This window comes from Branchiostoma lanceolatum, chromosome 17 (assembly GCF_035083965.1).
Source record: "Branchiostoma lanceolatum isolate klBraLanc5 chromosome 17, klBraLanc5.hap2, whole genome shotgun sequence".
Lineage (NCBI taxonomy): Eukaryota > Metazoa > Chordata > Leptocardii > Amphioxiformes > Branchiostomatidae > Branchiostoma > Branchiostoma lanceolatum.
Window position 1 is genome coordinate 12,881,415 of NC_089738.1, and position 26,408 is coordinate 12,907,822.

At 43.6% G+C, this 26,408-nt stretch overlaps 1 protein-coding gene across 1 annotated transcript; it reads right to left on the reverse strand.

Annotated features, from left to right (window-relative positions):
* Positions 1-19: 19 nt before the first annotated feature.
* Positions 20-24,589, reverse strand: LOC136422901 (uncharacterized). Its single transcript, XM_066410823.1, has 14 exons — positions 24,268-24,589; positions 15,274-15,351; positions 9,832-9,934; positions 9,317-9,455; positions 8,863-8,956; positions 8,223-8,338; positions 7,806-7,893; positions 7,151-7,283; positions 6,398-6,529; positions 5,846-6,014; positions 5,223-5,335; positions 3,579-3,791; positions 2,674-2,739; positions 20-1,893 (listed from the first exon to the last, which is right to left on the reverse strand). The coding sequence occupies exons 1-14, from the start codon at positions 24,337-24,339 to the stop codon at positions 1,694-1,696; spliced, it is 1,716 nt and encodes a 571-aa protein (XP_066266920.1). The 5' UTR covers positions 24,340-24,589; the 3' UTR covers positions 20-1,693.
* Between the last annotated feature and the right edge of the window lie 1,819 nt (positions 24,590-26,408).

The following is a 26,408-nucleotide window of genomic DNA, read 5'->3' on the forward strand; positions in this document are numbered from 1 at the left end:
AAAAACAAGGACATTTCCATGGTGTTGATACAAGGGTTTATTTCACAGCATCTAAAACCATACATAGACCTACAGTAAGTCAGTCAACTTTCCAAGACATGCAAAATATGTTTCACAACTTTAAGGTCTGTACACCTCTTTGCAGAAAAACCTAAGTAATGTCATACAGATCAGTAACATCTAATGCTACACCTACAGTTTCCTTACTTTGCTAGTATCATGGGTAATTAAGTTTACATTTAATTATATAACATTGTTTTGTCTTATGTAGAAAGTCTAGCTACATTTCATGGTGGTTACAAAAGCAGAAAATGAGCGTCAGCTTCAGGGGTCTCTAAAACCCCTTCGGAAAGTATTTTTAACAAAAACAATAATGTACAAAAGTGTTGATAAAAGAAACAACCATCTACAATGTTATTGTAGTTTGTATTTCAGCTGCTAAGGAGCATTATACACTAAACAGTGAAAAACATTAGTTGAAAGCCCACAGAACAGCTGAAAAGAGGTAGAATATTAGTTTCATGTGCCCTGCAAGTTCGAATTCAAGTTTCTAACTTACCATTCTGGAACTTTGGCCATACTATTTGATGCCTACATAATTATCAAAATGAATTTCTCACACATATGTCACTCAGTACATTTCAACATGTAAAAAGGTTTCACTACAAGCTAGTTCACAGTCGGAAGTGCCGATGTGCAGTGTGATGTATTGTGGATTATATGTCAAAGTTAAGAGCCTCTGGTCAGCCTTTATGTCTTTCCAGAGTCCTCAACTTACATGTATATATTACCCACCATGCATCACACTGCACATGTGCATTTCAAACTATGAACATGCTTATTATGCTATTTTCCTAAAAGTGGCATGCTGCAAAGTGCTATTCTGTTACATATACTATTTGTAGCAGGATACCAAAGCTGAACGATATAATAAACAATCTCAAATCAATGTATAGGTACAGCGTACATACATGTACCAGGCTGCTGAACTAGTCATGCGTAATGAGCTGCCTCTAGACATGTAGATTAACTTGAACATACTTTTCATAACTAGCAACTAAGTAGAAAGATTAATGGTCTAAATAAATGCTTATGAGTGGGATATCAAGATCTAAGAGATATTTTAATTAAAGTAGCTTAAACATTTTGTTACGCAAATGTTGCAAAATCAATAATTTACAAGAGACACCTACATCTTAGGTCATTATGATTCCTTGAGGTGTTCTGTGGGTTGTATACAATTTGCCCTTTCCCCACCTTAACAAAAATTTGAAAACTTAAAACATCTACTCTTTGGATTACTGTGTGGTCTGCTGAGACAAACTAGCAACGGGTTGTGACATCCCCCAACATATCTTTGTGTAAATATGTGGTCTTTTCTTTAAATCACTTGTCTACTGTGTGTTCTTCGGAGGGATAAATTAGCAATGGGTCTAATGGGGGAGTCCTTTTTCTGTGACATCACGACTGCCTTTTTAACTGCCTGTAGCCCTGTACTAAAATCATGTTGACGGTGCAGTCCTTTGTAGACCTGTTCAGTAACTTTGTTGTTTTTCATATGCCCATGCCAGACACCCTGTAAGATGGCTAAACTTGTCAGAACAGAAATGTAACAACTTAAATTTTAACATGCATGTAACACTCCTACGGTGCTACAAAACTTGTTGTTTGCTACGTCTAAACATCCCTCTTCTTAGCATAGTTTGATATCGCAGGCCTCCTCCATGACTTGGTTGGTGCCAGGCTTGAGGCGATAGCACCACGGGGATGCAAACCGCGTAGGATCGGGGTTACGGCAGAAATTGTGCTGTCCGATGTCGTACATTGTCTTGAATGGCTCATTGGTGTAGGCTATGCCCATCACAGAAGTCCATTCGTAACATTTTTCTCCGGCTGTTAGAAGACAAAATGATTACAAGGTTAAGTACAGATAAAGATCCCATAGTCTTTTTGAGACCTAGCCAGTATTGGAAGGTGGAGTCTTTTCTTCTCCTTCCATTGCCTTTTACCTCAACTGACTATCTATTTACACATTGGTGGAGTGAATAAGGTCTTGTTTTAGATTCTTGCAGTAAAGTGCCTTTCTCAAGGACACAGTCTAGCCTGGAACCAAACCTGTGACCTAACAGCTACGCCATCAATGTCACAAAATGATTACAGAAAGGCAACATATGGGGAAGTGGCGTACACTTCACTCACAAGCGAATGACATTGCAGCAATGAGGTTCTATTTTTTTCAAAGTCAAGAAAGAAAATCTGTTAGGGAAACTTTGACTTTGTTCCAACACCTGCTGCAGTAACATCTATATATCATTTGGACCAGATGACATGGATCTTGATGAAGACTGACTTCGTGATTAAAACCAGTTGGATTCATCATCCCTGGAATGATTCAAGTATGTCAGTAACTGATGGCAGTCTTGATGGCCCAGAATTTGAACTACAGTCATTTATTTCAGTGGTGCCTATGCATCCACAGGAATGTTATGAAATTTTTACTCATTTAAGGAGAATCCTACAAAAGCACTATGCAAAAATGTACAAAGTTAAGCAAAAACGTACAAAGGGCTGTGCAAAAACATATGGATTTTATGAAAAAGAACTGCATTTTATCCAAACCCCAGCCAGGATCAAATTTATGTGGCCTTATGCAATACAAGAAGATCAACTTACATCTTGTTACAGCTATTTTGCCTCTGTAGGTATCACCACGTCCCTTATAACAGTCAGCCCCAGAGCCTGAAAAACATACAGAATTCAATGTACTTCATCAATCCTGTGGACTACCATTCTCTTATGCAGAGCCAAACAATATTTTCACATGGTTTCAGCTCTGCTTAATCAGAGCTGGTTTTTCACTTTTGGTCTTAGATATTAATGAGCTTGCCTTATTTTGAATAAACGTCTTTTTTTAAAAATTCAATCAATACCCAGCATTCCAATTTCTAATAAGAGTTAAAAAAGAAAGTGATCTCGATCCAGTTTTAGCTCACTGAAGAGCTATTCTTCCACTGGTCGTGATAGAAAAGACAGACGCTATGCACAGCATTTACAGGTTCATTGTACAAGGAAAATTCCCCTAGCTCTTTTCAACATTCACAATGAACATTGGACCATGGCTTAACGTCCCGTCCTAAGGACTGCGACCCTTTCCGGTAGCGTGCATGTCGGGTGAACGACAGCCAGGATAAAACTCGCACAAAGTAGTTATCTATATATTATTTTATATATTTATTTATATTATGTTATAATCCAGACACTCATACATTCATACTCATTTCACTACAGTACCTTCTAGAAACACTACAAATATGTTAACATTGTTTTTAAAAGGTAGTTTAAGTTAGGTTATAGGTATATTGTATTTTTTACGTAGTCCTTTTCTTCTCTGTATATTGAATTATATGGGCCAGGTACCTGAAATAGAATTCAAATTACCAAATATATGTAACAATCCTATGAACATGGTTGTTGAGTATTCCCACAAAATTGCTATGTACATTGTACATGTATTTAGGTACCCCCTGATGACTGCAATGTGGGATTAGATCATATAGACAAGCTATATAAGGTTTTACCGCCACACTTGAGCGGGTTCGTTGGCACAGACCAGGTCCCATCGACCTGGCAGATGGTTGCGGAGAAAGCAAGCCTTCCAAAGTCGGCTTCGCAGGCCAGGTTACACACAGTCCCTGGTGGGTACGACCCTCCGGTGATGCAGTTGGACATGATCATTTTGGGGATGGTCAGTGGGTCACAGGTCTTAATGGATGGGTTAGGGTTGGTCAAACCTGGAAAAAGATGGAAGGAATTGGTATTGTTATCTCAAAAGATATCTCAACGGGAACCTACCGATCTGGAAATGTTTGCAGTGCTTTTATTTTCACGTAGACCTCTCACAAATTCATGACACGGGCAATATACGTTTCCATTGTATTACTAAATGTACTTCACTACAGAATTGTTTCTACCGCAAACAGAAAAACCTCTCTTCCACTTTTACCGTGAAATTAACAAAGCTAACAAGGCTGGAGTCCATTCTAAGACAAGAACTCATGTACATGTCTGATAACACATTGAATTTGCAACTGAGGTACTGTAAATGCAGAAATGTTCTCAGTGGTTTTATGTTCACGGTTTTTGCGGCCACGCTTCACCGCTAACTTAAAACCACCGCGAACATTTTTGTCCAATACTGTAGCTTAAGCGCTGCTGCAAACTTAAAAACACTCCATTTTCGCCTTAGCGCGTAACAAAAACCATGCAAACTTAAATGCATTTACAGTATCATGCAGGTCCAGGGGTGAAAATTGTTGACAGTTGACTTTGCAGCTGATTATTGATAAATACAAACGATTCTGATTGCCCCGAGTTCCACGTATTACTTTCCAAGACAGTGCTTGCCTCCCTAGCTGGCCTGGACTGTCATACCCAGCAGCAGACCAGTCTTAATGACCATCATAATAGAAAGCAGACATCCGCAACACCACCATTCGGTTTACCCACTGTGATCTCAAGTCCTACCCTCAGCTGGACCTCATTTGCATCAGTTTGTGTTTCTGATACCAGGCCTCTTGAAGATGTTCTTAATTTTTGTCAAGGACAGTTCAAGGTCAGAACTGTGAGGTTGACCTTCTGGCCTCCGTGTGACACAACCGTTGATCTCTGCGGTTTGTTTGACATTTATGTCATCAATTAATCAATGCCAATTCGGGAAGATAAGGACCATTTGGAACCATCCTGTCACTGAATCCCTTGTCAGGACCATTCCAGACTTTGCTCCAACCACTCCCCAACCAAGGTCGGAGGTGGGTTGGCAGTAGCCGTGAATCCATCTTATTCTATCGCCAGTTCACTCCTCTGCATCTAAGAAGTATATTACTTCCCCAAGTTTTTTGTTCAATTTCATAATAGGCTGGTGCAGACGAAGACTAACATGTTACATTCATTAGGAAACCTTACCCAGAAACTCTCAAACACAGATGTCATCATGACCTTGCTCACAACTAATTCTCAACCATTGTCTGGAGAGGGCCAAGAGTCCATTGTTGGCTATGTTTGCAGCAGCTGAACCATCGCACTTCAAGTTGTGTAATAGAGATCAAGTCAACAACTTGCGATCAGTGTTATGTTTGCCAGCAGATTTTGAGGTGTTGTGAAGGAAACGTAATCGACTCTGACTATTCACCATCCCCTTTATTTCAGTATTATGCAAAACTTACCGCTAGCGCTAGGGTTTCCAGAGGTTGCACACTTGGGCACGACACAGAAGTCCCAGTCCAGCTTGGACTGCACATAGCACCAGGGCCGGTCCAACAGGGTAGGGTCTGGGTTTCTGAAAAAGTAGGAAAAAAAAGATACAATCTATCGCAAGTCTTGAAATGTTAGCTGTGGTTTCATTTTCACAGGGCCTCCCCTCTATCATCAGACACCATAAAGATGTGTTTCTGTGCTACAATGTTGTTTCAACCTGGAACTTGAAACACTATCGAAAACCTTTCCAACATTTTTAAGATCTCATATCTTTAGTTTTTGTGAATTTCGTGCTATTCAACATTGTGAATCTCTCACTGATTCTGTCCAATGCACTTTTTCCACTGGCTCCCATAAGGCAACAGACATACATGTACCTACAGCAGGCAATTGATGACAGGAAATGTGTCCTTGGACCTTTCCAGGACCTTTGACCAAACTTCCTGTCAATATCCCTGATGTGCCTAGCACAAGGAAACCAGCAAATCGCCTACATTAACATAACTACGGACACACTAGGAAGCAAACAAACAGACACACCAAAAACAAACAAACCACTGTACACGGAGGTAACAACAGGATGACCACCGACCTGCAGTAGTTGTGTGGCCCAATGAAGTACTTGGCGAGCTGGGTGGGGAACTTGGCCATGTTGTAGAAACGGTCCAGAGCCTGGTTCCAAGGTACGCAGGTCTCCCCAGTCTGAGTCTTGGACACGGTGCCCTGGTACTTCTCTCCCCTGTTGGAGTAGCAGTTCTTGTCTGAAAAGACAGGAAGTTGGTCAAACCATTAGAAATATTCTTTCATAGTTTTGGTTGAACACCTGTTGGACCTCAGATTCTCTGCAGTCACCGAGGAAAGACAGCTGATGCTGTCTGAAATGTGTGTTTACAAAACATATCCAGTTGCTTGAGTAACTTTGGTATTTATTGAGTATCTCATTACCTGGATGTCTAATCTTCTTTGATGCATCAGAAGATGTTCATCATCAGTGCATATGCCGATGTTATAGACTGATTCTGTCCATCACAATTAGCAGTTCAAACAATGATAACATGGCAAATAGCTGTTTGACCAATGAGATAGTGGCTGCATGTAGGCTATGATATTGGTTACCAAAAGCAAAATATGTCTTGTTGCTGACCTGTATTTGGATTTGCCTGTCCTGGGCAGACTGTAGCCACCCTCCAGTTGTTGGGATCTGGACACATGCACGCACACTGCTCGCTACGATAGCCGGCTGCAGGGCACGGGGTCGCTCGGTTCGCACACTTAGCTGGGGTGGAAGAAGAAGATTTTTTTTCATAAAAAAACTTCATTCAGATACATAAACATACATCATACAACACGAAGAAGAAGATGGCAGACTTTGAGCTTAACCAACTTGAATGAACATTTATTTACAGTACAAACGTTACAACCGTTCCTAGTGGCCAGATAGATGCAGAAGGACCACCTGGCCATTGTGGCCACTCTTTGGTGATCCCTTCGATAATTTTCCCCATTGACTGGAGCACAAAGAACCCTGGATATACCGGCCACCTGTCTACTGTAACCATTTTCTTGAAGTTCATCAAGTGGTCACAAAAGACAGGTTTGACTGTATATACATATGACATCAGTCTTGTTGGGTGATCATGAGCCACAAACAGAAAAAAAACACCAGCAAGCTTTTACTGGACAATGAAGGTGCTATAATTATAATGCAATTTCTTAAATTTGCCATACATAATTGGTAGTCAACATCATTGTGTCTGTGCATGATGTGATACAGTGAAGAACAAACATGAATAAATCACAGACCAAAGAGGATAATGCTATTTACATTGGTTGTCCTGTCAAAAGTGGTTTAGTTTGATGCAAAACCAAAAGTCAAGAAAGTAAGATAAAGGCTTACAGTCGCAGGTGTAGAGCTTGTTGACAAACTTGATATCGTAGTAGCTGAGGCTGGTGCGCTGGCCAAGGAGGTTCTGGAAGTATGGGTTCTTGGAGATGATTGTCTTGCGGTTAGCTGGGCTTGAACTGTATATCTGAAAAGAAACAAGAAAAATTGAAGAAACTCAGCAATACTTTAATACATGTACATGTACATACCTACTTACTACATGTGCATGGTCACTGATATCATGCCTTATCAGTAATGTTGAAAATGTGATGAGCATGAAAGGACTTTACAGTCTCGAAATTGACTAGAAGCAACAACAAAAAAAGGAATTCATGCTACAGTACCAAGGAAATATGCCAGTGGGCAGAAAAACTTCATTTCTTCAATAGGTCAAAACCTAATCACATACATTGTACCAAGTATTATTACAATTTATCTATAACTTCTCAAGTTATGCTGTTCAGTCCCTTAAATGCAACCTTCTTGGCACAGTACATTACAAGTATATTGAGGTCTGTAACTTACGAAATGACTGATATACTCTATATCAGTGTCAATACCTTTGTTTGCAAAAATGGTAATCTGCTTCATGGACTAAAGGTACATATGATATAGTCAACATTCCGGTTACATGCAGAAGATGTACAAACTGTAGGAAGATACTGACCGAATCATCCCACTGCATGATGGACAGGTAATCAAACGGAATGTCATACAGGTTGATCTGGGCTGGGGTCAGCTTGGTGAACTTGGATCTGCAGTATTAGATCGTCAATATGTCAACACACGTACACATGTCTCGACAAATAGATCAAAGAGCCAGTTCTGGCCGTAGAGTGTGAATTTTACAATAATCCCTTAAAAGGCAGTAAGAACTTTTCAACTTAGATTCATGTCACTTGAGATTAATTGATTGTCAACAGATGCTACGATTGGAAACTGATCTGATAAAATCAGCAATTCTGCCAGACTGCTGTCTCTACCCTGGCACATGTTTATATTGTGTTGGAAGATCTCGATCAAAGTTACAAAGTTGTCTTTAGATCTTGAATATTTTAGCGTTTAATGACTAATCTACACTTACTCTTCTCCCTTCTTGACGTTCTCGGTGAGAACGATGACTCTCTGGTCGCGGTCTGGCCGCCGGATCTCGGGGTACAGCCCCATTGCACTGCCCAGGAGATGCATGGCTACAGCCGCCTGTAATGTTGGGAAGTAGAAAAGTCAACACACGTCAAGTGAAAAGTCCAGTTAGTCACTATCACTGATTTTTTTTAAGTAGGCGACGAATACTTGATACTTTTTATCGGTAAGTACTTTTCTCTGTTATATTGAAGTGATTAACAATCTGCTAGTGGGCTGAAACATACACCAGTTCTTCCCAACGTCAAAAGATGTCTGCCACAAAAAATCAAGACCAATACATGTTTAGAATAGAAGATACGATAACAAGAAGTTACCCTACAGAAACAAGAAAAGCCGCTAGGATGCCCAAAATCGACAAATTAAACATGGTCACAATATGAATTTGTACCAACAGCTTTTCAGTTACGCTGGCCAAAGTATGCAGGAACACACACACCAACAACAACATACCTTACTTCACAGAGGCAAACAGTTTTGTATATGAATCATAATAGATTCCAATGCAGACATACACTAAGTGCAGGTCACTGTTACAAATCGACAAATGAAACACATGCAGTAACCAAAGTGATACACACCGGGTCGTTTTTGTAGCTGCCGTACATACAGGAGTCGGAGTACGTCACCGCCTGTGAGCCTGTCCGTGCTCTCCCTGTCCCTGCCCCGCAGTTTCTACAAGTGTGAAAAAAAATCAATGAAGATGGATAGTGAAAAATATATACTCTGTTTTCAACCGTCGTACTGCTTGCAATATTGCAGGCTACTTCACTCCTTTATAACCTTGTAATGCATACATTACAAAATAGCAGTGATCTCTAAACTTGATACATCAACTTTAAGACAAACAAGCAGCCCTGTCAACTTCGCTAAACATCCTGGTCAACTGGGCCATGGTTAGGGTAAAGTTGGTTACAGTTAGGGTTACGGTCAGGGTGTTGGGCCGAGTTGGTCTGACTAAGCCATGAGCCAAGTTGGTAATGGACCGAAGCGTCCAACATCTATTGCGCTATGCGTTTTGAGTCTTAAGCTTACATTGAGTGTTTGACGAATGTGATGAAGTCGTTGTGCCCTAAGGATGCTGCCAGTTGTGGTGTAGACTCGGCAAACTTGACACAGGTCTGTGAGCTCCATGTCGTCATGGCCTTCATCAGCTGGGCCTTGTCTCTGGGTGCTAGAGTGGGCAAAAACAGTTGAGGTTACTTCATGTACATTTGTAGTCTCTACCAAAAGTCATTGGGTTGATGAAAAAAAAGTGTAAATTGGCCAAATAGATTTGATAATGATTTGATAGGAGTTAGTCGGCCATACAGTAACACATAGGCGCAATCTATCCACCTTTGACCCAGTACTCAAGTCACACTTTCGGAAGGTGATGTATTATCACGAGCAATCGGGTCCTGCGTTCTTGATGAATAAAAGAGGACTCGTCTAAAATTTGGCGTCATTTCTTGTTTTGGAATCGGGTTAGATCCTGTAATTCTTTATAATGTTACGTATCAACACACATGAACCTTCATGCTTAAAATTGTGTTAGAATCTGTACTCACCTACACTGGCGTCAAACTTGTAAGGGATAGTTCCTTGTGGCCACAACAAAAGCGGATCCTTGGCAGCTTTCCTCTTTACCCTGGTGGACCTCGGATTCGGAGACTGAAAATGAAACAAATCGACATCAGTCTGTAGATTGTAAAATTCTGTATAAGGATACGACGTCCATAGCTCGAGGCTGTGGGTACGGTATTGGACAGCACAGCCCATCCCTCTCTTCCCACCACCTTTTTACCTCCCCAACTTACTAAAGTCAGTAACCCATTTACATCTGGAGTGACGAAAGTCATGACCCTTCTGAAGGAAACGTCAGACGACGTGCGTCCAGGAATCATATCCAAGACCTCTCGATCCCGTGTCCGCAGGCTTTAACACTAGGCCATTGAGACCACGATACATTAATGATTCTGTAACGTCGAACTCAAGGCAACTTTCCTGCCATCATATGCATGCCAAGAAACTCCACCTTCTCATAATGTAAGCCGACAGAATTTGGATGATGTCCATAACTAGCCTTGAAAAAGTTGAAGCCAGACTTTCCAGAGCCTACACAGGCCAACTTCTTGGCTCCAAGGCCAACATGCTCCGAAGGAAATTCTATTACAGACACCCCCTGAGTTAGACCCTTAGACCGGTCGCTCTGTAATATTGGTGAATAGTGTATCCACTTCTCGTGTTGTTGTAGATTTGTCCTTGCTTAACGGCTGAACAATGCTAAATCAGTTGCAGCATCACGTTGTATGGAATTTTCCCACGACCCGGTTATCCCAGTCAAAAGGCCTCATATGTTTTGGTTTTTAAGAGCTCAAAGGTAAACATGACCATGATCATCTTGAGATATATCAAAACTGACGTGCTGGATTGCCGTACCATCTGGTTGGTACCCAAAGGCAAGGTGTGAACATACCGGGGGCTAAATCCCACATTCCTGGGAGGAGAGAAAAATAAACCCTTTGTTTGTATCACATAACCAGTAAACTACATTTAACGTTAGGCGTGATACATCAGTTTTGTACAGAAGATGCAAGCAGTGGAAGACCAGACGGTTTGATCCACTTTCGCTGAAATTTCAATGATACGTCTCCCCAGACATGAACAATATTGAGAGGACGTCCCTAGCCGGAGAAGGGTGTTCATTTTCACCTGAGTCGAGTGGAAAAATAAGTGAAAAGTGTCTTTCCCAATGGCTCAATGTTGGGACCTGCTGGGGATTCAAACTAACCACAAGACGACCTTGCCACCGTCCAAATCCTTGTTAACCTTCTGGTGTTTACAGGGCATTAGCAGACAATGGTCTGAATCAAATATAGAAGCCTAACTCTAGCCATGGGAGGTCATAGGAAAAGCAGAAGCCCAAGGCTTTCCTAAGGGGGCCCATGCAAAATTGAACTGGGGCTTGAACCGAAGAGCTGGCCTGAGTAGGCCGTGTTCTAGGCTGTCCGAATTTGAATCCGCCAAGATCAAGAAAGCCGCATCATGCGCCGTTCGGCCTGTCCTTCTCGCACCGTTTTAGCGATAATGACGAACTCCTGAGCTCATCTCTTGGGGGCAAACTAGGTGACCACACCGGTTTACCTAAGTCAGCCCAGATGTCACTAAGGTCTTTGCAATGTCGGCACGTTTTGAGTGTAGTGAGGGACGGGGACACTTATCTGATTGAGGATTCCCCTGCGGTCATTTGTCGGTGGTCTCTGACGACGATAACACGGTGTGCATGCAGTGATGCTTACGATTATCCATGAGCTGTAGTCGAGCAATCTTAGCCTAGAAGCCAGGCTGTTTCGAGAACCTACACAGACCAGCTCCTCGACTCTATGGCCACCATGTCAGTGGCTAACTTTCAGACTCTTCCTAAAAGGGGTTCAGGCCAAATTTCCTTGGGGGCATGTTGGTCCTGAAGCCGAAAGAGCTGGTCTGTGAAGGCCCTGATGACAGTCTGGTTTCCAGGCTAAATAATCCCTACTATCGGAGGTCTTTTCTGACAGATAGTGTCCCTCTTGGTAGCCCCGTTGCATTGATAATTATAGCAATACTCGTAAGCTTCAAAGCGGCTACCGTTTCCGTCTGGAATCCATCACGCCGAAACCTAAATGAGGCAACAGCTCCTTCCTCATCATAAGCCTTGTTTTGGTCATTTAAAACCAAGCGCTTATGTCTTTCTTCAAACAAATCCTTTCCAGATCTGCCGTGGGTTCTTGTAGAGAATAATCCGCGTAAGAAATGCGGCTGTCTGAAATCGGCTTCCAGTTGCAGTTTGCTCGTGACAAGGGTTCAACAGCTGCTGCGCATTAGCGCTGCCCCCTGACGGAGAGCCAGAGAACGTCAACATCAAGGCTTACGCCATTTTGATTCTAATCAGTACTCCCCTTAGTCCCCTAAGGTCGTATCCTTGTTTTCTTCTGAAGATTGCACGTTTTCAAGGTGTCATGTCCGTGACATTGGCTTCTTCTTGGCAACGAACATCTACCTGCAATTAAATGTCCGTCATTTGGGGTTAAATGGTGATAACCGATTGAATGTCGTCAAGAAAACACAAACTTCGCATACCAGTAGTGGCAGTACTGTCCATGAGGTGACTCTCAGTATGACAGAGAGGGCGTTTGAGGTGATCTGAAATACTACCCAGATGTTTGGCCTATGGGCAGTTCGTATATCACATCCCTTGTTGTCGCGATGCGAGGATTACGCAAATCCGTATGTACATGTACTATGTATAATGACGCTGTTGCACAATACTGTAAATGCATTCAAGTTCGCGTGGTTTTAATTTCGCGGTTCCACCGCGAACATTTCTACCAGAGGCAGAGGCGTTACATAGAGGCTGAGGTAAGGGGTATAGACTAGCCTGGGATCAGCCCATTTGAGCTAAGTGGCGAATATTGATGCATCTCAGGGCTTAGAAACATCAGTCGACGTTCATCGATACTACTAGTATTTCATACGTCTAGATGTTTTGCTTAAAACGACTTAAGAGGGGGGCGATATCGACTTCTGACAACCTTTGACCCATTGCTGATGTCACACGTGTATAAAATCACTATGAGCGATTGGGTCGCACGGGTGAAGAGGACTGACCAATTCAGTTGAAAAGTCAAAAGAGTCCAAGTTTTGAAGTTGAAAAACAGTTAATTTTCATTATGTTTACAGTGTCTTTTCACTCTGCGTCCAGCGAAATTGGAGATCAGTTTTGGATGCAGCAAATAGACTGCGCACAGATGTTGAAGATCTACACCAGGACCCAGCTAGGGTCGGTAGACTACAGAGTAGGTCACTGGGCCGACTGTTGATACAATTTGTAAGGTACAGTTACAGTCAAACCTACACCTCAAGTGACCTCTACATAAGAACCACCTGGCCAATGCGACTTTCTCCCTTCGATGTAATTTTTCCCATTGACATACACATTAATACTCCTGTCTATAGTGACCACCTGTCCACATAGACCGCATTTTCCCGGTCCCCTGAGTGGTCTTAACAGTTTTGACTTGCCTTTCAAGAACGGTCCTTTTGCATGGTGGCTGCAAGGGTCGCAGGGTCAGATCTGTCCTAATAACTCAGATCAGGCACAGGTTTGTTCTCATTATCCACATTTGTTCATCAGTAAGTATGAGACGTAAAACTGACCACAGTACTTATCTCTGTCATTATTTCCGCCACCGGACTCGGTTTGTTAGCGTATAACAGCGACCTTTTCTGTCGTGGGCGTTCTTTGAACCCACACGTATTTACAACCTTCTGTAATACTTCAGAACAAGTAGGCGAAAGGTTAGACTCGTTAGACCACATCATGTGAATTGTATGGATGGCATCCTCGGCAGTTTCGAAATCTAATGCGACAGCGCGAAAAACAAAACAAGATGGGCAGAAAAAATACAAGATGACTAAATTTTCAAAATAGAGATGATATAAACGTTGTTACAAGAATTGAGGAGAAAATCATTGGTATCACAGCCACCAAGTCTTCCTGTGTTCAAGAAGTGCAGAAAGTGACATTAGTGCTTTTTCACTTCTACTGCACTGGTGTAACTTCTAAAAGGCTCAAAGCTACCACACGACATATTGTCCCATTTTCGGTATTTTCTGGGTATGTTGAGTCATCGCCGAGGGCAACGAAATTTTTTTTTTCCCCAAAATCAGACGAAAATCAATGATCGCGCTGATGTCATTCATTTTGATAAAATTTGCTTGCGGTTTTTCGTACAACTCCACGTTACAACTCCACGTTCAATTAAGCCTTATATCGCAGCTCATAACCTTTTCAACAGCTTCTGTTAGCTGAGCATGGGTGGTGCGATATTAGGTAAGATTTTTTTTTATTGGCTGCTGCATGCAAGATCTTGGACAACCCCTCAAGGACGACATATTTTCCGAGTAAACCATGCGAGAAACATCTGTCTCTGGTTATGCCTTCGTTCCATAATGTTTGCATCAAGATAAAGCCTCAAGAAAATTCCAAGACGGTCCACTTTGAACGACGTGACTTGTCAGAAAAGTTGAATTGAACTGCCTCGGGTCGGTTTCAAACCATGAGCCCAAAGTTTACTGCCGATATTATTCAATTTGACATATGAATTATGATGGTGTTGTAATTTGGAAGTAAGCATGTGGTCAACAAGTTTGGGAGCGTGGTTTATAGTGTGTTTTGAGTTGGTTTTTATTTTATCATCGCTGCTTTTTTGGCAACTGTGTGGTCTACAATGGTGATTACATCTATAGATAAATGACTTGACGAGACCATTAGTTCCTGCTATAAAGGAGGTCAATAACTGACTAAAGAAGAGCTTTTTTGTTACCTGGTATCCAGCCGTGTTCAGTGCATGTTTCTGAAGGGCCTTTCCAAAGCTAGTTAGAAACTGGGATATAGCCGAACACGGCAGGATACCATCAGGCAAGTTTTCTGCTTCCCGTAGCACTGAATAAGTAAAATCGGTATCCTTGTGACTCTATGACACATTCTCCTGTTCCTTCCTTTGATCACATCTAATCAGAATATAACTTTAAGGATTCACGACTGTGAATTCCTAGTCAGCTGCCGCAGACGACCTGTAAAAGATTAGCAGGCGTAGGCAACCTCGCCGATCAACTCCCAACCACAGATGACTTTGCTCACCACTAACTCCTGACCATGGTCTGGAAAAGTTCGGGAGGCCAAGGCTGGCTATACGAGACAGAAGCTTTAACGACCTGCTCCATCAAAGCCATGACCGTGACAGTTTGGAACTCTTCTAGTAAAAGAGTTAATGGACTTTGTATTACATCTTTCTAGCTACAGCCACTGCTAACATCGCATTCACAGTTGCCTTGCCCAAATTAACGGTAAACATTAAATTCAGACCACCCTTCTTCGTGTGCGGTTGTCCATTAACATGAAATGGAGCAAGAAACTATTAGTTCAGTATTACAGAACATAAAATTAAAAGGTTTACCGTTCCTCGACTTACCTCCAGTATTTTCTTTAGCTTCTCTCCCCTCTCTTCCGATAGCACAACATTGAGGTGGAAATCAATTGTGTCGTGCTCCTGAAATAAACAAGCATGTACCTATGTTAGCAAACAGTCTAAGAAGAATCGCTGCATACGAATTCAGAAATCTTTTAATGCATTGGAAGGGACAACAACTCAATCACGCGAACAACTCAGTTGCATGTACGGTTGCGTGAATGCTTGCTACTGTTGAGGATGTTAAATAATTGTCAAATTGTCAATGGGAATGTACTAAAATAATACAGTTGGCACCATCATTTTAATTTTCGCTAGAGGTCTAGACCAGAGTTCTTGGGTTGGCCGTGGCTGAGGAAATGTTAAAAAGTGGCCAAATAGGCTGAATGAGTTATCCGGCCATAGAGTTCCACATACTACTTTACTAGACAAAGGCAACCCATATGATGCGTGTAGCTCTGTTTCCAGGGCCTACACAAACACGTTCCTCGGCTCCAAGGCCAACATGCATCCAAGGAAAGTTTAGCACAGCCAGCCATAAGTTAGACCCTCACGAGCTGGCCTATGTAGGCCTTGGAGACAGTGTGGCATCCAGGCTACCAATACTACAGTATTTTTCAGCCACCCAAGGAGTCTGGTTAGAGATTAAGCGGTTGTGGTCTCATTAGCCTGCGCTCTCTGATGAGAAGAGATTCTCCTTCTTTTCATTAGTCCTGCAAATGCGAACCATCTGTAGCCCGGCAGGGTCGCGTTCGAGGAGATGCCGTTTGAAACAAGACAAGGTCTTTGGTCGCACTGGGTGTCGTGAAAAGCCTTCTTTTGAACTGACAGCCTTCGTTTGAACTGAATGCTATTCAGATGCATTCGTTCCCGTGTTTAAGAGAGCATCAGGCAAGAGGTTTTTTAAGCTATCTAGCGAAGATACTGTACTTGGTGATAACAAATTCCACTCTACGGTAGCTTTCTTCTCTTCAGTCACAGAATCAGTGCATATTCCACAGAGAGCACACAAAGCATTTGTCTTTTTGATATGTTATAATGTAGAGAATTTAAGACCATAACAGCGATGTATGACCCTGGATATGGCCTGTGTCAATTTAAACCAGAGGCGGCATCAAACTAGATGGCCGACTGCATTCATCAACATAGCGATCTTACGCATCAGCAATCACTCCTCATTCGTCGGTCGTGTCCTAAAGGGACGTGCAAAGTGCTTATCAGGCTTAACGAAGGTCAGGCATCTGTGTCCTGAAGTGACAAGGTCGACTTCCCATTGCAGTTGTTTTTTCTTTAGACAGAGGGCAATCCAAGCAGATGAAAAGACGGAAAGGTAAAAGTCTTCACGTGTATCCATTTATGACATTTGTTTTAAGAGCTGTTCAAATCATTATGACCTCAAATTTAAGGACCAGTGCTAGGAAAACAACTTTACATTTATTTTGTGGTTCGCTAAAATCGTTAAATCATAGGGTCAAGTAGAAACAGAAGAACGATAGAAGTAGGAGGGGAGGAGGTTGGCAGTTTAATACTTCTCCTTGAAACGCCCTTGTTTTTGGTAGCTCTAGCTGTTGGCCAACCATACAGACATTTCGTCAAAACCTCCAATGCCAACTTCAATGGCGCAACATCCTCTAGCCTGCAGCTGGATTCCAGACTGCTTCCAGTGCATACATGGGCCAGCTCCTCGGCTCTAAAGCCAACATCAATGATCATATCGCGATGCCCCATCGCCTGAGTGTTAGGAGCTCTTAGGACCCGGTCACATTCGTCGTGCGATCGCCGTGGGCTAGTCGTGTATGTGCCTGTGGTTAGTTTAACCTGATTGAAATTTCTACGACATGAAAATCGTACCACGGCCTACGACGAATGTGGCTGCGCTGTTATCCAGCTAATTACCAAGAACAATAGCGAGAATCCTTCCCTAACATCAGCACAACGTCCAAGGAGCGGGCATGTCCCTCCCACGCCGCGCACTCGTGCAGAACAAGGTCCGCATTCTAACAGCAAAAGGTTACAGACAGGTCGCGCGCGTAGCCGGAAATGTCCACTTTGTCTATCGGGAAGTTGGTAGAAATCAGGGACGGGGATGCGATGCAGTGAACTTCTAAAGACATCTGACCGTTGCCTGGGTACCATCCGTTGGTAGCGCTGTCTCGTTCTCACGTCGGAGCAAGCGAAACGATTGAGCCAGCGGTAACAACGGAGGATGGTACCCAGGCTAGCCTGACCGATATAGGCGTTGGCCGTTCTGAAAGTGAAGGCCTAGAATATGTATCTCCCGCTCTGTGCCAAGGTTTGGAAACTACACAGTTCGTAATTATCGACATGATATCTTCCATAACGCTCATATTCTCGACAAGAACTGCGAGAAAAGTCTCGTCCATTAGATTAGAATACACAGTATCTGCAAGGGAATGCATAAATTAAAGGAAAATGCTTGATATGAATGTGAATTTTAGTGAAGAGTTTGATTTACACAATATTCGGAGTTACATAGGAACGAAGATACTGAACATATTGAAATATCTTTTATGTACTAGTAATATTCGCCAGTGGTGGACGGCCTAAATTAAATCCAGAAAACCCACCAATGAAATCAATCAATGACCAAAATCCTTCCGCTCATTCATCAAAATATTAACCAAACCCGTCTGTCCGTTTAGCCTCCAGGTAGGCTTCGGTGAAGAAACGAATGTAAAGCTTTCTGTGTCTCAAAGCCCTAGCTGACCTCTTCGTCTGAACCTATGACTGGACCACTTTGCACCGCCGCTAAAATCCCCCCAAAATTGACCCGAGGAAGACACTTGTCCAGACCAACATCCGTGACATTGGATCCGCTTTGGGGAAGCCGCCTTTGTTGTTGTCCAGAACCCCCGGAGACAGGGAAGATCCCCTCACAGATAGCGAGCCGAACATTCCTGGAGTTCCTTGCTATTACTTCGTTGTACATGTGTTCTTATTCTGGTCATATTCGAATATTAGTCGTACGTCGCCGTGCGATTTTTATGTCGTAGGGTTTTCAAGCCGACAAGGATCTAAGACGGCCTTTGTCGTAATAAGATGATTTTGCAGGGCGCATGCCTGACTATCCCAACAATGTCCTAAGATTGTTATCGTGCGACGATCGTATGACGTATGTGACCCATCCGCCTTTCAAGCAGGCTGTGACAGAACCAACCGCCGACAAAGGCCAGTAACAATACAGATAGGTTTTGTACTACACGCATGCGCGACTATCCCAAGCATGTCCTCAGGTTGTAATCGCACGACGATCGTACGACGAATGCAACCAAGCCCACCACGAGGCCTGGACATCCGGGCTTGTAGCGCCTTGTCGAATTGTCACGGATTGTTCAGAGGCCAAATCCAATATCTGCAGATGTTAATGTTTAACTTTTAGAACCTACTAGTCAGGTGTTAAGATGTGACAATAAGTGCCAAGTTTCCTTGACCTTGACGCGGTATTCATAATCTGCCAATATACGGCCAGATATCATCTTCAGGCGACGCTTCTGGCAAGAGGCTTGAGTGGCAGAAAGCCATCTAGCCATGCCGTTCCATATGGTATTAGTCCACAGAAAGTAAATTGTATGGACAACATCTCATCGGAATCCAGACTTCGCTCATTAGAAACCGTTTTCGGACAATTTTTTGACATGTATTACCTAATTGTGCAGCTTCTTAAATTTGTGTGATGTCCCGTATGGTCGCGAACTAATTTAAAGGACGAAAATTAATGCGCGCGCGGATGTCATCAACACAGTTAAGTCAACGTGGCCTTATCGCATACATATTCATAAGCTGTTTGGCCTGGCTAGAAATCCCTTCATGTCCAATCTTATCTTTCGGGAACCTACCAGAATGTTTTTTATACCGACACTCGACTGCACAGTGCCCTGTGGAGTCTTAAATTTCACCAAGGCTAATTCTGAGGAAATATCAAGGCATTAGGAATTATCGGGCAGAACGCAAAAGTTGAAACACAAAACCTTTGACATGTGCCATGTGGCAGTCTTTGTGACTTTCCGTGATTCTTGCAATTTTCTGGCATGTATGAATGTTTGCGGGTGATTGTTAAATTTCAAGGGCAAAGTTTGAAGCGCAGAACAAACGCGCGGACACACGTAGGCCCTGAAAACAGTCTGGCATCCAGGCTAGTCTGAGGGCGACCGCTTGACTTTTTTTACTGGTTGTCTCTGCCGATACAGATAATAACCTGCCTGGATTTATGTCCCATTGGAAAGATCTAGACATGGGCTGGCCTGGTTTCGAACCTTTGACCGTAACGGATGACGAATGACCTTGGACAAGCTGGATCGAATGCACGAGAGACAGTTGTCTGGTCTGGATGGATAGTCGTGAATGCCAAAACCGTTGTTTACATCCCTAAACCTAAGAAAAGGTCAAGGAGGAAGTGCGGCTCCCGTCTTGTTTTGTTTTTTAAATGACAACATTAAGGAAGACTTCTGACTTTATTTGATAGAAACAAGATACCGTAAATCTTGAAATGTTATTTTTGCGGTGGCCTCTCTAACGCGAATTCATAACACCATCAATCTATGTTCCCAAGGCTTTGTAGTACTACTGTACTTGGCCAATGACTTAGTGGCTGCAAATCCGTCAAACCTTTGCGTTTTCATGTTTTATTTTTCATTTCTACGTTTTGACAGTGGTGGGCGGGGCTAAGGGATCGGTAAAAAAAAACTTTAGCAATCAATCAATCAATTACTTAGTAATCGGTCAGCCTGTCAGCCAATCATCACCTGCTAAGATGCGGACAGGGTCAACAAAGTTTGAGTAAACACTCGGACGAACAGAAAGGCTTGGCCGTGAACCGTCGCCAGCGCACTTGGTAGGTGTTGGCAGGTCGGCAGTCCAAGTTTTGCTCCCCGCTGACATTGTTATTCCAAGTACTGTAAGGACGTGAGTTTGCTCTTTTCACTGGAAAATAGCCAGTAATCTAGCTTCAAATTGTTCATTGACTTGGATAGCGGGCAACAGAAAGCTCTGAAGTCCGCAAATAAGGCCACACTGACTTCATTATGAGGTTGACATATACGCGCTTATCAATTTCCGTTCGTATCCAAATCAACTTTTTGTGGTCCCCTTTTTTGACACGCTCGCATCAGCTTTCGGGTGCCCAGATGATGTCAGCCATATTTATCAAGTCAGTCTTTGAAGACATTGACCCATGCCAATTCCACATCCTGACGTGTTCTCAGAGCCCTGGAATACAGAAAGTCGGAAGGAAGCGACCTTGGTCATTACGTCTACATCTACAGGGTTACTTCCATACATTTTCGAGGTGTCTTTGTCCGATGACGACCAGGAAAAGTAATTCCGTACGTCATATTTTCAATCGTCGAGACGTGGAGCGGATATCAAAAACGTATGTTGGGACATGCTAGCCTGGGAGTCAGACGATCTGCTTGCCTGGAAGCAGGCCTGTTGCCGGGGCGCTCACAGGCCAGCTCCTCGGCTCCGGGGTCAACATTCTCCAACTTGAAGAAAATTTTCCTCAGCCCCCTGTGGTTCAGGGTCTTCACCAGAGGGCTGAGGCAAAATTTTCTTGGGCATATTGGCAGAGGAGCCGAAGAGCTGGCCTATGTGGGCCCTTGAAACATGGCTGGCTTCAAGGCTAAGGAACCCACTGGCCAGTGACAACAATTGTACCGTCCAGGACTGACAGGATTCCCACAGTTTCGAGACTTTGCCATTTCCGCGAGGCTATTATAACTGACTGGTGAGACCACTAGGTGGAAGATTCCTTAGTCTGGCTCGGATGATAAATGGTACCTGTGCAACCATACAGGTCAAACCTTTATCTTGAGACTGAGCCCACGTGGTTACAGAGTGATTTCAGATGTTTGGCAACCTCCTAACATGAATTATGGATGTGCTGCTCTTGTCTGTCAACCTTGAATTTAAGATAAATCAATAATACATGTAGTAGACTTGTGTCGCTATCATATTAACCAAAATGCCAGACCCTTTACACGGCCTATATAGGCCACTCCTCAGCTCTAGGGCCGAGATAGAGTACCCACAAAGTCATTTACCACAGAGACCGCCTCCCTGACCGTAAGGCTGTGGCAAAATTGCATCGGCGGCATGTTGGCCCTACAGGTGAGGAGCTGGCCTGTGTAGGCCCTTGAAACAGGCATCCAGGCTACTATCAAATGAAATATGAGGCTTTGACTTTGAGGCTTTATAAATATTGACTGCCGAACTGAGTCTCGAAAAACCCTAGCCCAGAATCCTAGCCTGGAATCCAAACTTATTATAGCTCCCGAATCTCCTCTTTTGGATTCCAGGGTATCAGAATCCAGCAGCTACCCTAACAAGACCCTATCAAGACTGAATTTCAGGCTACAAAAAGCCCCTACCTTTAGCCAACCCCCCTCTCCAGCCTTATCGCAGGTATTTCGGGGTATTATTTCCTCCCTATCTGGGCCGGACCTGCCAACTGATAAACGAGTAGAAAACGGATTAACTGTGAGGGAGCCCTCCTAGGTCGCACCCAACAGGATCAGGAGCAGCGCTCCATGCTAGAACAACCTTCGCGCAGATGTGGCAGGGCATTCCTTCTGTGCCTTTCCGTCGAACTAGAGGCGTAAAGCCCCTGTTACATATTCAAGATCTCCCCGCAACCTTGCTCCCGTCCACTCCCCAACCAAGGTTGGCGCTGGATTGGGAGTAGCCTGAAATCAATTTTATTCTCCAGTTCACTCCTCTGATCGCATCTCTATTATATATAAAGCAGAATGTGACTTTCCCGACTTTTGATTTTTTAAATTTCTTAGTCGGCACTAAAGGCAACCTTGCCGACCCACTCCCTACCACAGATGACCTTGCTCACGACTAACTCTCAACCATGGTGTGGAGAAGCTCGGAAGGCCATGGTCAGCTATATGTGAGACGAGACGAAGACAGACTTGAGACGGAAGCGAAATGATTTTCGATAGCTGACAAAACAATGTGGCTTCGCTACGGCTCTCGTTTTCAGCCAGGCACACCGGGTCACCCCTAAAAATTATGATCTTCTCGGCCTGTGTGTTGGGTTTCTTTACCTGCAGAGGTCTGCCGCCTGACGATACCCATAGAGAACAGTTTGACCTTTTTGTTGAGTTTGTTTAATCTATATTTAGATTCCTTAATTGTTGACTTTAATTTGACGTCGGCATCAGGCCAAAAAATATGCAGTAGTGCCCACACGTACACCAGATTGAAAGTTAGAGTTTTGTTTTCCATTAAACGGGAATTTGATAGACTCCCTTGGAAACCAGTTTGACAAAGCGGAAGGGACCACCCGTTTATTTTGAAACTAGTGAGTAAACGTTCCTGGTGTTTGGCCGACCTCCCCCTCCTACTTGTGTTCGTAAATCAAATAACAGCATTTACAACCCTTTCCACCATGTCAACTGTAGTTATCGATGGGTACTTAGTATGTGTCAACGGAACAGAAAAATTCAAATGGACAGTTAGATAAATGCTTAGAAAAGTTACACTGATTTGTGAATTAGTCTGTTTGTCAAGTCCCTCCATGGAACTGGACAAATTTTTTGCGCGTCCGGCCTAATATGGACAACAGAAAATATTGGACACAACTAGTTGGAAGATTCCGAGTGAGCTCGACAGAGTGAGTGAGTGAGTGAGTGAGTGTGATACGATGCGTTTACTTTCTGTAGGAAGAAATTGATTACAAGCAAACATACAGAGGACGTCCACTCTCAAATAAAAAGAACAATCTACCAGAAGAATGGGTAACTGCACCAAAATGTAGATACGTTCAACGCAAGATTATGCATGAAAAACCTTCGAGTCACAACTACATGGCATTTCACAACCCACAGAGACGTCTATCAAACGAAGAGTGGCCTAAACTGTAATTCTACGAAGACTATTCTATTCTACTGCTCAGGCCGGGCCACCACCCTCAACTCTTTAGTTAGCCTCGATGCCAGACTGTTTCCAGGGCCTACACAGGCCAGCTCCTCGGCTCTAATGCCTACATGTCCCTAAGGAAATTTTGCCACAGGCGTGCAAAATCACCGGGGTGTTCTTGGTTGGCCAGGCGGGGATAGAAGCTGGCAGCGCCGAGGAATCCCCGCCTGCAGCCCTGGGAGATGCTGGTGACCAGGTTAGTAGGCGTTACTCTGATTACAGCGAAATGGGAGCGCAAGAGAAGTCCCCCGGCCGCGGGGCGCATCTGGAGCCAGTTTGATTTCTCGGTTTGATGCATGGTTCTGATTTGAAGCGGCGTACTTTCAATACCTCGCCTGGAATGTCTCAGCAAGACCGACCAAACCGACTCCACAGGGAAAAAAATCGTTTTAAAATCGTGCCCGTTTTTCAACGAACCCCTGGTCTGAGTGCAACCGTTACGTCCACCAGTCATCAGCGATATAAGCTCATCATGTTTACGATTTAATTTGTGACAAATTTTGGACCGAACTAAACTCAAACTCAGTTTTCAGTTGACGTATCAGCACTCTCCACTTTTAAAACAATGCAAGAAAAAACGCTGAAAATCCACTAGCGGTCGCAGGCCCTTGTTCTAACGCAAAACGTTCGGACAAACTTCTCATTGTCTCGTCTCGGACATGCGGTTTGACATGGGGTCGCACAGAGTTATCTAACGCTGTTTGATCTGACACTGCCAGGATTAGGGTACTTCACTGTCTCAACACACACCGCCTTACAACCTAAGCTACTACACCTACGTATGAAACTCGATAAATATTGCTTCCAAACAGAGCGACGTATAGAAAAGCGCAAATTTTGCCATACATAATTTGCTGGAAGGGAAAAGAAAACTGACACATGGTCTTGGTTACCGGATTACGACGGTGGGCAAATGTCCAACAAGCTGTAAATTTCCATCCCAATGCAAGTTACGATAACCCGGCAAAGAACGGCATTAACTTGCCACAACTCTACAAAATGCCACTACTTTATAGCACCCAGCTATGGTATTAGAATTGTACAAGTTCTTACCTCAGCTGCTGCCATGTAACACGTCATTAGAACAGCCAGCGTGCACGCGGCACAAATAACTCTGAAATCCATGACTCTTTTCTCTTTCCAAAAGTTCTCGCAGACAAGTCTGTTCCAAGATCACGCGATGCTCTGAACTTGCTCTCTCGAAGAGCTGGCAGAAACTATCACCGATGGGTTGTACGATCTTCGTTCCCGGTGTAAAGATGAGATGTGAGGGGGAAGCTTTGTGGGGTCCGCCTTCTCGCGTAAGTGTCGTGCTGAAGTGACCGAGCTACGGGGACGGGGCACACCTTCTCTCGCGGAGATGGGAGGGGAAAGATGACACCTTGGAGCCTGGCCAATCACGTGAGAGAAGCCTGACCTCTGCACAGTGGTAGGTAACGGTCCTCAAGCTGCAGGGGAAAGGCTCCTCTAGGGGTTTTGGTGTCTTCTATGAGTCTTAGGCAATCCCTAAGCAGACGTAAGGTTTTACACGTGTTTTTAGGGATCTTGGAGGCGAAGGGATAAAAACGTGGAACGCTGGAAAGACAAGTACACCACTGAGCCGAACCTACATCTGCTTGGAGATTAGTGCTCTTCTGATGGTTTTCCAGCGCATGTGCCAAGTACACAGTTGTCGACGTCACACGTACACCCGCTTAAATGAGCGACACTGCTATATCCTATAGGACCATTTAGTCTGGAATCCAGTCTTCGTAGCTTAGCCAGCGACCGTTAGCAGAGGTCTAAAGCCTAACAGGACTAGGTTCAACTGCTAATCTCTACAAGACTCCTTGAGTTTCTGAAAAGATTTGTAAAACAAAAAGGCATAGCGACCGCTGGAAGCGAACTAAAGAAAGACAATTGATTCCAGACTAGTAGGCTACCCTACATCTGCTTGGAGATTTATATTAGGTGAGCCTAGTTCCCAGCCTTGTCCACGTGCACGACCTACTGACTGAGTACACAGACTTATCAAGACCTCTAACTTATCTGTATCTGTCGTATTCCTTACTGAACAAGACACACATAAAGTTTATGGAAGTAAGAGGCGACTGGTTCTTGTTAGGATCCCCTGGGGCTCCCTCCTGTGCCAAGGACGAGGGTCTGTGTTCTACCGGGCATCGGCAAACTTTAATTAATCTCCCGTCATTCGGGAAAGCTATGTCATCCCCGTCATTCGTAGCGAGGTAGCCAAATTTTGCGTAAATGCACTTTATATTTTGGCGTAATATGAAGGGTGGTCCTCCTGAATTAAGCGTGAAGCGTTATAGTGACCCCATGCAGACCCCCCGAGGACGTGCTCGGTCGTGTGCTGCAAGATTTGCGAGTTGGCCAAAAGTTGAGACATTTTCTACATCACGGTGTCATTAGGTGTCTCTTTGTAGTCTGCCGGTTGACGGTGATGAGGTGAGAAGATTCTGAACCAGTGTGATTTTCAACCTAGGAGCTTGAATTATAAAAGACGCCTCCAGGTCCAGGGTCAAGGTGATAAAGAACAAACGTCACTCCACGAACACGAACTTAATGCAGACAAGATTCACTCGGAAGTACAGAAGGTTCACGCGTCTTTCATTTGATTTATGAGAAACGAAATTTTCCAGAACTGTAATCTGTAAGGACGGGTCGACTTCCTACATGTAAAGTCAAATAAAAGTTTATTGCACAACAATTGAAACAATGGTACAATCAATTGAATTTAAGACAAAGCGCTGTATAAGACGACTGCGGCTCACTTCACCTAACTTGATCCGCTGAGTAGCCACATATCCGGGATTTTTAAATACGGGGCATTTAGGGATACATGCTAGGTACAACATCAGTAATACAGCCAGAAATGCAAACTTAACAGACTAACGTATTCAGAACACCAATATGGCGACCAGTGTTCGTTGCTATGGAACTTTCATGATTGATACAAACAAAAGCCTGAAGATCACGTGTGTACATACTAAATACAATCCACATATAACCGCTATCAGATATATACACTTTGCTTCTGTTCCGGTCTCGGTCTAAGGCCCAATCATTACTACCCGTATATCAACCCTAACAGAGGGCAGAGTGACAAAGGGTTTCCTGCTAACGCCACCCGGTGGCTGATTTGGAGGCTATACGTGACAACAGACACGTCCATCGCCGCGGGGAGGATGCACAGC